We start from the raw sequence: 12,675 nt of genomic DNA, 5'->3' as shown, positions 1-12,675 counted from the left end.
AGGAAGTGACTTTGGGAGTTCAGAGTCGAGTTTCAGCTCGGGTAACATTTTTTTTTTATTTATATGTCAAATTAAATTTGTATTTTAAATCTTTGAACCATTTAAAATAAAATAAAATAATATAAATATATATATATATATATATATATATATATATATATAATAATAATATAATAAATATATATATAAAATAAAATAAAAATGCTTAATTTTAGCCAATTTGGACCAATAATATTATGTAATCAACCACAAAAATGAATGATTTGCTTGGTAAAATATTTTAGTAAATATTTTATTTATAGTAAAATATTTAAAAATAGTAAAATATAGTATAATATTATATAGAGTAAAATATAATAAAATAAAGCATACAGTAAAATATTTTAAAATATTTTATTACATATTTTACTGTTATATACCGTTAAATATTTTACGATAATAAACAATTTATGTACAATAAAGCATGCGACAGCCAAAAAAAAAAACATACATTAAAGCCCCAAATTATAAATACATGTTGATAAATAAAGTTAATAGAACACTAAAATGAATAAAAATATGCAGTACATGCAAACGAATAAAAGAATATGCATCAGCAGTTCCTTACCGATTTGAAGATTTTAAGAAACTGCTGCTCAATCGGAGATCGAAAACCGAGCAGCAAATAATCAAAAACAAATGTTAAAACATAATATTCAAATAAAATCATCAAATGACATGAAATTAAAGTAGCAAATTTAGCACTGTTAGCATTTTAGTAGCAAATGAAATGATGACAAAATTAATGAATTTTTTTTTTTTTTTTTTTTGCTCACCTTTTTCTTAGCAATGTGCTGAAATCCAATTCCCCTGAATCTTCCCTGCCGTCGGTGCTACTGCAGACATTTCAACCACACCAACACATAAAAAGAAAATGTCTGACTATGCTAAAATGATAGTTAATATAGGAAAAAAAATATGCAAAAGGAGGGGTGATCTCCGATGAGGGACAGAGACAGTGAAGGGCAGACTCACATGCCTAGAAACCTAATGCTATTGAATCAGGGTAGGTAATATAATAATAATAATAATATGAAGCGATTCAGTCGTCATGCTAATTGAACTGAATCAACTCCGGCTATCGAATGCATTAACACAAGAGTTGTGTTGATGTCCTCATGTTGACAAACATTTCCCCAAAATGTTCAGGCCGGGGGTGTCCAAATTTTTTCCAACGAGGGCCACATAAATTAAAAAAAATATATACATTATTATTAATGTCAGTTTTTAATTCCCTTTGATATATATATTTTTTTATTTTTCAAATATTGTAAAATCGTGGCTGCGGTCCCATAACAATTTTTCCCCCAAAAAATGTTATTTTATTTTGTTTCTTATAATATTATTGGAGCATACATATTTTTTCTTTAGTGTTTCAATCTATGCTTCTAAAATGTCATATTATATTTTTATTATTTATTTTTTATTATTAATTTTTTTATATATTTTTTATATATTATATTATAAAGTATTGTAAAAAAAAATTTTTATTAATTTAATTTTTAATTTAATTTAATTTTTTATTCCCTTTTTTTATTTTTCAAATATTCTTTTGTAAAATCATGGCTGCAGTCCCATAACATTTTTTCCCCCACAAAATGTTCAGGCCAGGGGTGTCCAAACTTTTTCCAACGAGGGCCACATGCTGAAAAATGAAAAGATGCAAGGGCCCCTTTGATATTTTTTTTTATGTAAAAAAAAATAAAAATTAATGTCAGTTTTTAATTCCCTTTGATATATATATTTTTTATTTTTCAAATATTGTAAATTCATGGCTGCGGTCCCGTAACAATTTTTCCCCAACAAAATGTTATTTTATTTTGTTTCTCATCATATTATTGGAGCATACATATGTGTCGTAAACGGCCCCCGGGCCGCACTTTGGACACCCCGGGGTTCAAGCCATGAGAAGCAGCAGAATGCATCCGACCACCTAACACATCCGAACGCTCGTTCACTTGAATCAGGAGCATGAACGCCAAAAAAAACCCCACCAAGAGCGGCCATGTGCGCATGAGTCCTGCCCTGTGAAGGTGGATGCTGTGGTTTGTGCGGTGACGTTACAACACTCTGTTCTCCATCACTTCTGTGGATAACAACATACAAATGTACTACCTGGTTGGCGGTCCACTTATCTTCGAATCGGCGTCGCTCCTGATTAACATGTGCACGGTTATTCACGTATAGTTTGGAATCTAACATGGAGATAACCGTCGATAACATACAGTGGTCCACTAAGTCATCGCTACAAATTTTACTGTCGCTACAGTAGTATAAAAAAAAGGAATTTCTCACATTTCTGCAATAAAATCACCATCAAACAGATGAAAAAACAGTGTCTGCTTGAACTAAAACCACCCAAACATTTCTAGGATTTCATATCTTAATAAGGATAGCATGCAAACAATGACAGAAGGGGATGAAATAAAGAACTGAACCCTCAGCCTAAGGAGACTTAACAAGCAATTTAAACCAATTTTTAGCAAACAATTGAAGTCAGGTGTGTGCCCAATCACTGATGAGTGGCTTCAAGCCGCCCCGCCCACTATAAAACAGGTCTCCACGGAGGAAGCCACTGCTGTTTAATGTTCACAAAAAGGCACTTGAACACCCTACAAAAGTTTTGGCAAAATATTTTGCAACGTCATGTGTGGAGAAAATATGGAACAGCTCACCAATATGATGCATCATGGTTTGAGACCTGGACAACTTGCAATCATTCATGGAAAAATTAATTCAAAAGTTTATCAGGATTTTTTTTTGCAGGAAAACCTGAGGACAGTTAGCTAAAAAAAAATGCTAAAAAAGGGGGGCACAAAATATTAAATGTAATTGGTTCAGTTACTTAGTCCTCCCCCTTTTGTCATTGTTTATGTGCCATTCTTATTAAAATATGAAATCCTAGAAATGTTTGGGTGGTTTTAGTTCAAGCAGACACTGTTTTTTCATCTGTGTGCAAAAATGTGAGAAATTCCAAAAGGTTCAGATACTTTTTCATAACACTGTATGATGTTCTTTTTCTGAAATAACAGCCCCAGACATCACACTACCACCACGGTATTTTACTGTTGGTATGATTTTCTTTTTCTGAAATAACAGCCCCAGACATCACACTACCACCACCGTATTTTACTGTTGGTATGATGGTCTTTTTCTGAAATAACAGCCCCAGACCATCACACTACCACCACCGTATTTTACTGTTGCAATGATGTTCTTTTTCTGAAATAACAGCCCCAGACCATCACACCACCACCACCGTATTTTACTGTTGGTATGATGTTCTTTTTCTGAAATAACAGCCCCAGACCATCACACTACCACCACCATATTTTACTGTTGCTATGATTTTCTTTTTCTGAAATAACAGCCTCAGACCATCACACTACCACCACCATATTTTACTGTTGCTATGATTTTCTTTTTCTGAAATAACAGCCCCAGACATCACATTACCACCACCGTATTTTACTGTTGGTATGATGTTCTTTTTCTGAAATAACAGCCCCAGACCATCACACTACCAACACCGTATTTTTTACTGTTGGCATGATGTTCTTTTTCTGAAATAACAGCCCCAGTCCATCACACTACCACCACTGTATTTTTTTACTGTTGGTATGATGGACTTTTTCTGAAATAACAGCCCCAGACCATGGCACCACCACCACCGTATTTTACTGTTGGTATGATGTTCTTTTTCTGAAATAACAGCCCCAGACCATCACACTACCACCACCGTATTTTACTGTTGGTATGATGGACTTTTTCTGAAATCAAAGCCCCACACCATCACACTACCACCACCATATTTTACTGTTGGTATGATGTTCTTTTTCTGAAATAACAGCCCCAGACCGTCCCACTACCACCACAGTAGAAAAAATATTTTAAAAATATTTTTAAAAAATGTATGATCTGAATACAATTACAGCATAAAACCTGTCGAATAATTTCTAACGAGATAACGTCATCAGTACGATCACTTACGTGCGTCTGAAAGCTGCTCTGATGTCGAAACCCTCAGCAGCACAAGCCTCTGCGATGAAATTAAAGAAAAAAAAATTAATATTTGTTGTGATAAGTTGTGATATTATGGAAAAACAAACAACAAATGAAGTTGTTTACGGAAAAAAAATATTATCAGTTATAAAGTCATGAACTACGATACACGGTGCTTTCAAGAAGCAGCCAACAAGGTGCGAAATCTCAACTTTTGATGAAAAAAACATTACCAATGAAGCATAAACACAACATTTACGGGCGTGGGTGTTTTGATCATGCAGGTGGGTTCAAGTCTCGTTAATAAAATCCGAAATTACAAACAGAGCAGACACACTCACCATGAACGGTCAGTTGAAAATTGCAGCTGTCAAATTTGTCTTTGGATAAAACCTCACATCTGTAAGCTCCAGCAAAGTTAGCCTTAGCATCCAGGATGAGCATCTCAAACGTGTAGACCTGTACCGGACAATGAGATCAGTTTTTACAGTTGACCATCACACCACCACCACCATATTTTACTGTTGGTATGATGGACTTTTTCTGAAATAACAGCCCCAAGACCATCACACTACAACCACCGTATTTTACTGATGGTATGATGGACTTTTTATGAAATAATAGCCCCAGACCATCACACTACCACCACCGTATTTTACTGTTGATATGATGTTCTTTTTCTGAAATAATAGCCCCAGACCATCACACTACCACCACCGTATTTTACTGTTGGTATGATGGACTTTTTCTGAAATAACAGCCCCAAGACCATCACACTACAACCACCGTATTTTACTGTTGGTATGATGGACTTTTTATGAAATAATAGCTCCAGACCATCACACTACCACCACCGTATTTTACTGTTGATATGTTCTTTTTCTGAAATAACAGCCCCAGACCAGCACACTACCACCACCGTATTTTACTGTTGATATGATGTTCTTTTTCTGAAATAATAGCCCCAGACCATCACACTACCACCACCGTATTTTACTGTTGATATGATGTTCTTTTTCTGAAATAACAGCCCCAGACCATCACACTACAACCACCGTATTTTACTGTTGGTATGATGTTCTTTTTCCTGAAATAACAGCCCCAGACCGTCACACCACCACCACCGTATTTTACTGTTGGTATGATGTTTTTTTCAAAATAACTGCCGCAGACCATCACACTACCACCACTGTATTTTACTGTTGGTATGATGGACTTTTTCTGAAATAACAGCCCCAAGACCATCACACTACAACCACCGTATTTTACTGTTGGTATGATGTTCTTTTTCCTGAAATAACAGCCCCAGACCATCACACTACCACCACCGTATTTTACTGTTGATATGATGTTCTTTTTCTGAAATAACAGCCCCAGACCATCACACTACCACCACCATATTTTACTGTTGGTATGATGTTTTTTTTCGAAATAACCGCGGCAGACCATCACACTACCACCACCGTATTTTACTGTTGGTATGATGTTGTTTTTCCAAAATAACCGCCCCAGACCATCACACTACCACCACCGTATTTTACTGTTGGTATGATGTTGTTTTTCAAAATAACCGCCCCAGACCATCACACTACCACCACCATATTTTACTGTTGGTATGATGTTTTTTTTTTGAAATAACCACCGCAGACCATCACACTGCCACCACCGTATTTTACTGTTGGTATGATGTTTTTTTTCGAAATAACCGCCGCAGACCACTGTGCCAGACAATGAGTTCAGTTTTTACAGTTGACACCCTGAGCCGGTCTACAGTACCTTGGTGTTGCGGTCATAGGATTCTTTTAGCTGAAGGTGTTTCCCAGACTTGCTGGCCAGGTCCATCCACTTCCCTTTGAACCATTTGATGGTTGGTTTCTTCAACAGGGATTCTGCATTGACTTTAGCCACAAATGTAATATTTCCACCTGGACAGGGGGGGTACATTTATTGATTTTATATACATATATATATGTATTTTTTTAAAATTGACTTATTTTATTCTATTTTTGGTCACATTGTACCTACGTAGAAGATGTTCTACAGGTTGCTCACCTACAGTGACCTCTCCACTTTGAGGTTTCTCTGTGAAGAGGCCAGTCAGGTCCTGTCTGGTGTCTGGGGGGTGTCCATCTGCATTGTTCAAGTAAAAAATTCAGGTACAATACTACCTTTTGTTTACTGCAATTCTACATTTTGTTTCTGTATAAGTTATTGTTTTTGATGTACATATATTTACATTTATTCTGAACAGCACCTGCCACTTTTTTTATTTATATTCTTCTACCTTATTTTTATTTTTTTCCTTATTTTTTTCTGTTGTTGGGTTTTCAATTTCACAACAATTTTGACTTTTTTTTCCCATTTTCATTTTATAATATTATGACTTTATTCATGTAATAGTTTGACTTCATGGCCATAATATTCTAACTTTTTCCCAAGCTAATTTTCCCCGAATTACAACTTCTTGGGTTTATTTTTTCTTGAATATTTCTGTTTTATGATCCTAAAATTACATCATTTGTCCACAAATTTAATTTAATCTAGTAAAATTGTGACTTTTTTTGTCAGAATCCAATTTTTTCATATATTTTGAAATATTTTTATTTTATTCTTGTAACATGACAGCCGCTACATCAATTTGATATGAGTTTTCTTTATAATTATATAATTATATTATATAATAATTATTTATAATTATATTTATAATTATTATAATTAAATAATTATATAAAATTACTAATTTTTTTATTTTATTTTTTTGACTTTATTCAGTCACTTTTCAGTCACATTTATGACTGCAGAATTATTTTATTTTTTTTGTGTGCTTTTTTGTTAACTAAAAATTTTGCAATGTGCCACGAGCCCCAAAAAAAAAGAAAATCAACAAATGGTTCTCAGGCCACACTTTGGACACCCCTGGTTTAAAAGTAGATGATGCATTTTTTAAGTTACAACCGCTACATTTTTTTCGGAAAATGTATCATGACTGACTAAATAAAATGAATGATGCTGGTGGGTCATGGCTCACCCTCGGATGGGGGGGCGCCGTGGACCGAGTGGACCGTGGTGTCTTCCTGTGTGGATGAAGCTGGAGGCGGTTCTTGTGACACACTTGGCTCTGGAGCCTCAGATGGAGCTTCTGTGTTTGTGTCGCCGTGAAAACAAAACACATAGCAGACATAAACTTAAACCCTCGTTTATCACTGTTAGTTGGTTCCATATATGACTGTGATAAGTGAATTCCCGCTATCGAAAACCTGTTTACAATTTTGTAAATATTTTTTTTTCACATTATTAGAGCCCAATAGACATGAAATAACACCCCTATAGTCATCCGTGTTAGCGTTGACAGTTTTGTTTTGTTTGCGGTACTTCCTGTGGTAGCTACTGTCTCATCAATGTGACATTACTGACACCATTACGACGTCTTTGAATGCATCTTTTGAATGCCTTATATTCGAATTTTTGTGAATTTAATAATTTTTTTTATCGCGTAACGTCCCAACCAAAGCAGGAAGCCAAACAACCACTTCCCCTCCATGTCTGGAGCTCGTCCAATCACTAGTCAGAACTCAGAAATGATTCATTCAGGGTCTCGCAGAAAGTCGAATTTTAAAAAAAAAACAAAAAAAAACTTGAGTATTGAGAAGGAACACATTCGGCTCTGGAGCCATGGGTTGCTGACCCCTGGTATAGTTGTTATATATTTCACTTGTCACAAAAGCAATAAAAAAAATTCTGTCAAAAAAGTGAAATGTAAGCTTGAATGGTGTCTCGTTTTTTTTTTTTTTTTTAGTCGGGAGCTGATATTTTCCTGAAACTTACAGTATATTTTACTGCTGAAATTTTTTTTTTCTCATAAAGATGAGTGTAATTTTTGTTTTGGTAGGTGTATAACATACACTAACGCCACATTGTTACTTCCTTTTTCCGGATGAAAATAATACCCAATCCCATGATGCAATGCAGTTCTACACTCTTGCATATCTGCCGTCTTATCGTCTTCAACTTGTTGCCTGTTTTTCCATACGCTATCAAACCGATGTCGAGTAGCCTGTGAAGTGCTTGCCTCGTCATGAGGAAAATAATACCCTTTGGAAGGTCAAGGTCACTTCACAGACGCAGTTGGGGGGGGGGGGGGGGGGGCGGCTACACAATGCAACCTTATCAGACCCAATCAGTGCTCACTGATTTATTTAAAGAAGGCTCGTTATAGATGTAGGACTTCCTGTAAACGCCTGTAGGATTGTTTGTGGATGTTTTGAAATATTAAACAGGAAGTAATAACCTCGTTGGCAGGAAGACTCCTTTGATAGGACCTTAAGCTCAAATTTGACCTTGGAGCCCCCGGCGATGACTGAGTAGACGTCCGCATCTTCCCGGGTTACTTCTTTCACGGTGAGGGAGTGTTTGTTTGCGTTGGCTGCGATGGCGTATTTGTCGCCGTCGGCGAGGTCCCGTCCGTTGCGTTGCCATTTGACTTTGGCGTCGGGTTTTTCGGTTTCCGCTTCAAAGACCACGGAAGACGCTTCCAATGCTTCCTGTGTCTTTGGCTTCTTGGCAAAAGCTAATACGGGAAGAGATAAAATGATGTTTAAGAACTGTGTATGAAAGGAAGGGTTATGTCGAGTGGGACACACAAGCACCAGACTTGAAATGGCCAAAGCAACAGGCTTTTATTGCAAGGTTTGAATGATCTCGAAACAGGCACAATAATCCCAAATAAAAACTCCTGTTGCTACTACAACTACTACGGACTCATACTTTGCGGAAATTCACTTATCACTGTCTGGTCTGATTATCCGCAAAATAATCCCGAAAAAAAACATAAGCTCCTGTTGCTACTACAACTACTACGGACTCATACTTTGCGGAAATTCATTTATCACTGTCTGGTCTGATTATCCGCAAAATAATCCCGAAAAAAAACATAAGCTCCTGTTGCTACTACAACTACTACGGACTCATACTTTGCGGAAATTCACTTATCACTGTCTGGTCTGATTATCCGCAAAATAATCCTGAAAAAAAACATAAGCTCCTGTTGCTACTACAACTACTACGGACTCATACTTTGCGGAAATTCACTTATCACTGTCTGGTCTGATTATCCGCAAAATAATCCTGAAAAAAAACATAAGCTCCTGTTGCTACTACAACTACTACAGACTCATACTTTGCGGAAATTCACTTATCACTGTCTGGTCTGATTATCCGCGAAATAATCCTGAAAAAAACCACGAGCTCCTGTTGCTACTACAACTACTACGGACTCATACTTTGCGGAAATTCACTTATCACTGTCTGGTCTGATTATCCGCAAAATAATCCCGAAAAAAACATAAGCTCCTGTTGCTACTACAACTACTACGGACTCATACTTTGCGGAAATTCACTTATCACAGTCCGGTCTGATTATCTGCAAAATAATCCCGAAAAAAATATAAGCTCCTGTTGCTACTACAACTAATATGGACTCATACTTTGCGGAAATTCACTTATCACTGTCTGGTCTGATTATCCGCAAAATAATCCTGAAAAAAAATATAAGCTCCTGTTGCTACTACAACTAATACGGACTCATACTTTGCGGAAATTCACTTATCACTGTCTGGTCTGATTATCCGCTAAATAATCCCGAAAAAAAACATAAGCTCCTGTTGCTACTACAACTACTACGGACTCATACTTTGCGGAAATTCACTTATCACTGTCTGGTCTGATTATCCGCAAAATAATCCTGAAAAAAAACATAAGCTCCTGTTGCTACTACAACTACTACGGACTCATACTTTGCGGAAATTCACTTATCACTGTCTGGTCTGATTATCCGCGAAATAATCCTGAAAAAAAACATAAGCTCCTGTTGCTACTACAACTACTACGGACTCATACTTTGCGGAAATTCACTTATCACTGTCTGGTCTGATTATCCGCGAAATAATCCTGAAAAAAAACATAAGCTCCTGTTGCTACTACAACTACTACGGACTCATACTTTGCGGAAATTCACTAATCACTGTCTGGTCTGATTTTATCTTGCTGACGTAAGATAAAACTCCAAAGCCGTGGGTGCTTTTTGGAGCTGCACTGTAATAAGACCCGCTTACTTGTAGGCGTACAGGGACTGCAGATAAGCCCGGACGTCTGTATTAGGTATTGTTGTCAAGAATAAACAATTTGACTGCTCTTTTGTTTGTAACTGTTAGTGATTGTTTTATATATATATCAGAAGGTATGGTTCCGCCCTTTGGGACCACACCAAGGAATGCTTCTGGATGAGTTTAAATATATGTGTTTAAATATAGAATGAATACGGAGGATACTAAAAAAATTAATGCGGCATGCTTCAGCGGCACCAAGGGCACAGGTATTACAGCCGAGGGATTATCTCAAATCTATTTTTGCAGCTTCGGAGTCATTGAAATAATTACGGGCCATCAGTGGGTCTGGAGCCAGGTGTTTTATTTCCATTGGGTAAGTCCCCTTTAAGAGCTTTTATTATGTCATTGCAATCATGTAGTAAGAGCAGCCCCTTGAGCCAAAATGTTAACGTGATTTGAGAAATATAACCAATTAGATCAAAATAACCACTCATCCACCACGCGGCCCTGTTGTAGAAAACAAAATTTTACATTTAAATTAAATATAAAATTTGTGCTAACATTTTTTTCAGCTTAATTGTAGTTAATGTTACTTCATAAAGCTGATTAGTGTTACAAAACTGAGAATAAAAAAAAAAAAGGTTGCGGAAAAGTGATAATAATGCAATAATAAAGTCAAAATATTGTGACAAAAATACATAATATGAAGTAACAAAAAATTATATGAAGCAAATTGACAAATTTGTAAAAAAAAAAAAGCATCCAAAATGGAACCCGCGTTCTTAAATTTGTCTGTAAAAGTAATTTAGCTATCAAATAAAATGAAAAAAATATATAAAATTATATAAAAAAATACATTATATTTCAAACAATAATTGGTGAATTAAATAGAAATTATAAAAAAATATTATTTATAAATTAAATTAAAATTATTGTCGGGGGTTCATTCAAGGGAGACAATAAAAAAAACTGAGATTAAATGGGAAAAATTAGGTTGGAAAAAGGGATAATAATGCAATTATAAAGTCAAAATATTCTGACAAAACTACATAATATGAAGAAACCAAAAATTATATGAAGCAAATTGACAAATTTGTTAAAAAAAAAAAAATCGGGGGAAAATGAGCACATCAAAAATGGAACCCGCATCCTTAAATTTGTCTGTAAAAGTAATTTAGCTATCAAATAAAATGAAAAAAAATATATAAAAAAGAAATTATATTTCAAATTATAATTTTTTAATTAAATATAAATTATATAAAAATATTTATGAATTAAATTAAAATTATATAATAATAAAAATAAATTATAATTATAATAAATTAATTATAAAATAATTAAAATATCATAAATTATAAAAAATAAAATAAAAAATGGAACCCGCCTTGTTAGATTTGTCTGTAAAAGTAATTTAGCTATCAAATAAAAGGAAAAAAATATATATAAAAAAAATTATATTTCAAATTATAATTTTTAAATAAAATATAAATTGTAAAAAAATATTATTTATAAATTCAATTAAAATTATATAATAATAAAAAATAAATTATAATTATAATAAATTAATTATAAAATAATTAAAATATTCTAAATAATAAAAAATAAAATTTGTGCTAATGTTTTTTTTTCTTTTCAGGCGTGTGATTGTGGTTAATGATTAGTTTTGTGGAAAACAAAACAAACCATCAACTTTTTGTGACGGTCCTCCAAACGGGAACTTTGCAACCAAAAGTTCATTTTCTTCGGAAAAGTCAAGCACACCTACCTGTTTTTTTGACGGGCTCCGGCATCTTGTTGAATGATCCACTTCCCCCTCCACAAGCGTGACTCTGCCCGTCTGCCTCTGCCCTTTAATAGAAGTTCTCCCTCCATCCAGCACCACCTCTCCAGACACCTTTCAATCTGGGGCCAAACAACAACCGCCACCCCCCCTCCATGCACTTCCCTGTCAAGGCTCATCCTGTCCCAGGAGCACGCCAGCATACACGCAAATACACACACACACACACACACACACACACACACACGGGGGCTATATTTCAACCATCACTTCCTCCAACACCTCGCCTGCATGACAGGCCTGAGGACGGAGAGCCAGAGATGTTAGGCATCGGTTATATTTAGATTTTTAAATTGGAAAAAAAAAAAAAAAAAATCAGTCAGCTGTCTCCATGCTGCATAAAGTACGCTTGTGTTTAAATTGTTGTTGTCGTTCACATAAAGTTGGCTAAATTCAAGACTTTGCTAGAATACGACACGACACAAACTGATACCGCCATAGCGTCGACATAAGGATAGAAGAATATTCGGCCCAATTTTCACCAATAAGACGGGTCACATGGCCACAAATACTCGAGAGTCAGTGAAACTCGAGTCCCCGTCGAGTACTCGTGAGTCAGTGAAACTGAAGTCCTCGTCGAGTACCCGTGAGTCGGTGAAACATGAGTGTGTCGAGTGCAAGATTTTCAGTGAAACTCAAGTCCTCTTGGAATACTTGTGAGTCAGTGAAACTCGAGTCCTCATCGAGTAC

The 12,675-nt window shown here is 35.4% G+C and overlaps 1 protein-coding gene across 1 annotated transcript in view; it reads right to left on the bottom strand.

Moving 5' to 3' along the window:
• Positions 1-11,950, bottom strand: part of mybpc3 (myosin binding protein C3) — a 30,307-nt gene extending 18,357 nt beyond the window's left edge. Inside the window, exons 1-8 of the mRNA XM_078793058.1 lie at positions 11,911-11,950; positions 8,330-8,608; positions 7,070-7,180; positions 6,094-6,171; positions 5,818-5,966; positions 4,383-4,500; positions 4,030-4,078; positions 816-875 (exon numbers count right to left, since the gene is read on the bottom strand). Of these exons, the coding sequence (XP_078649184.1) occupies positions 816-875; positions 4,030-4,078; positions 4,383-4,500; positions 5,818-5,966; positions 6,094-6,171; positions 7,070-7,180; positions 8,330-8,608; positions 11,911-11,935 (869 nt within the window). The 5' untranslated portion in view covers positions 11,936-11,950. The remainder of the gene's footprint in view (positions 1-815; positions 876-4,029; positions 4,079-4,382; positions 4,501-5,817; positions 5,967-6,093; positions 6,172-7,069; positions 7,181-8,329; positions 8,609-11,910) is intronic.
• Positions 11,951-12,675: the final 725 nt, after the last annotated feature.

The sequence above is a fragment of the Doryrhamphus excisus genome, linkage group LG1, assembly GCF_037039965.1.
Source record: "Doryrhamphus excisus strain RoL-2023G ecotype Guam linkage group LG1, RoL_Dexc_Guam_v1.1, whole genome shotgun sequence".
Classification (NCBI taxonomy): Eukaryota; Metazoa; Chordata; class Actinopteri; order Syngnathiformes; family Syngnathidae; genus Doryrhamphus; species Doryrhamphus excisus.
The sequence above is the reverse complement of the archived record's forward strand: the minus strand, read 5'-3'. Positions and strand labels throughout refer to the sequence as shown.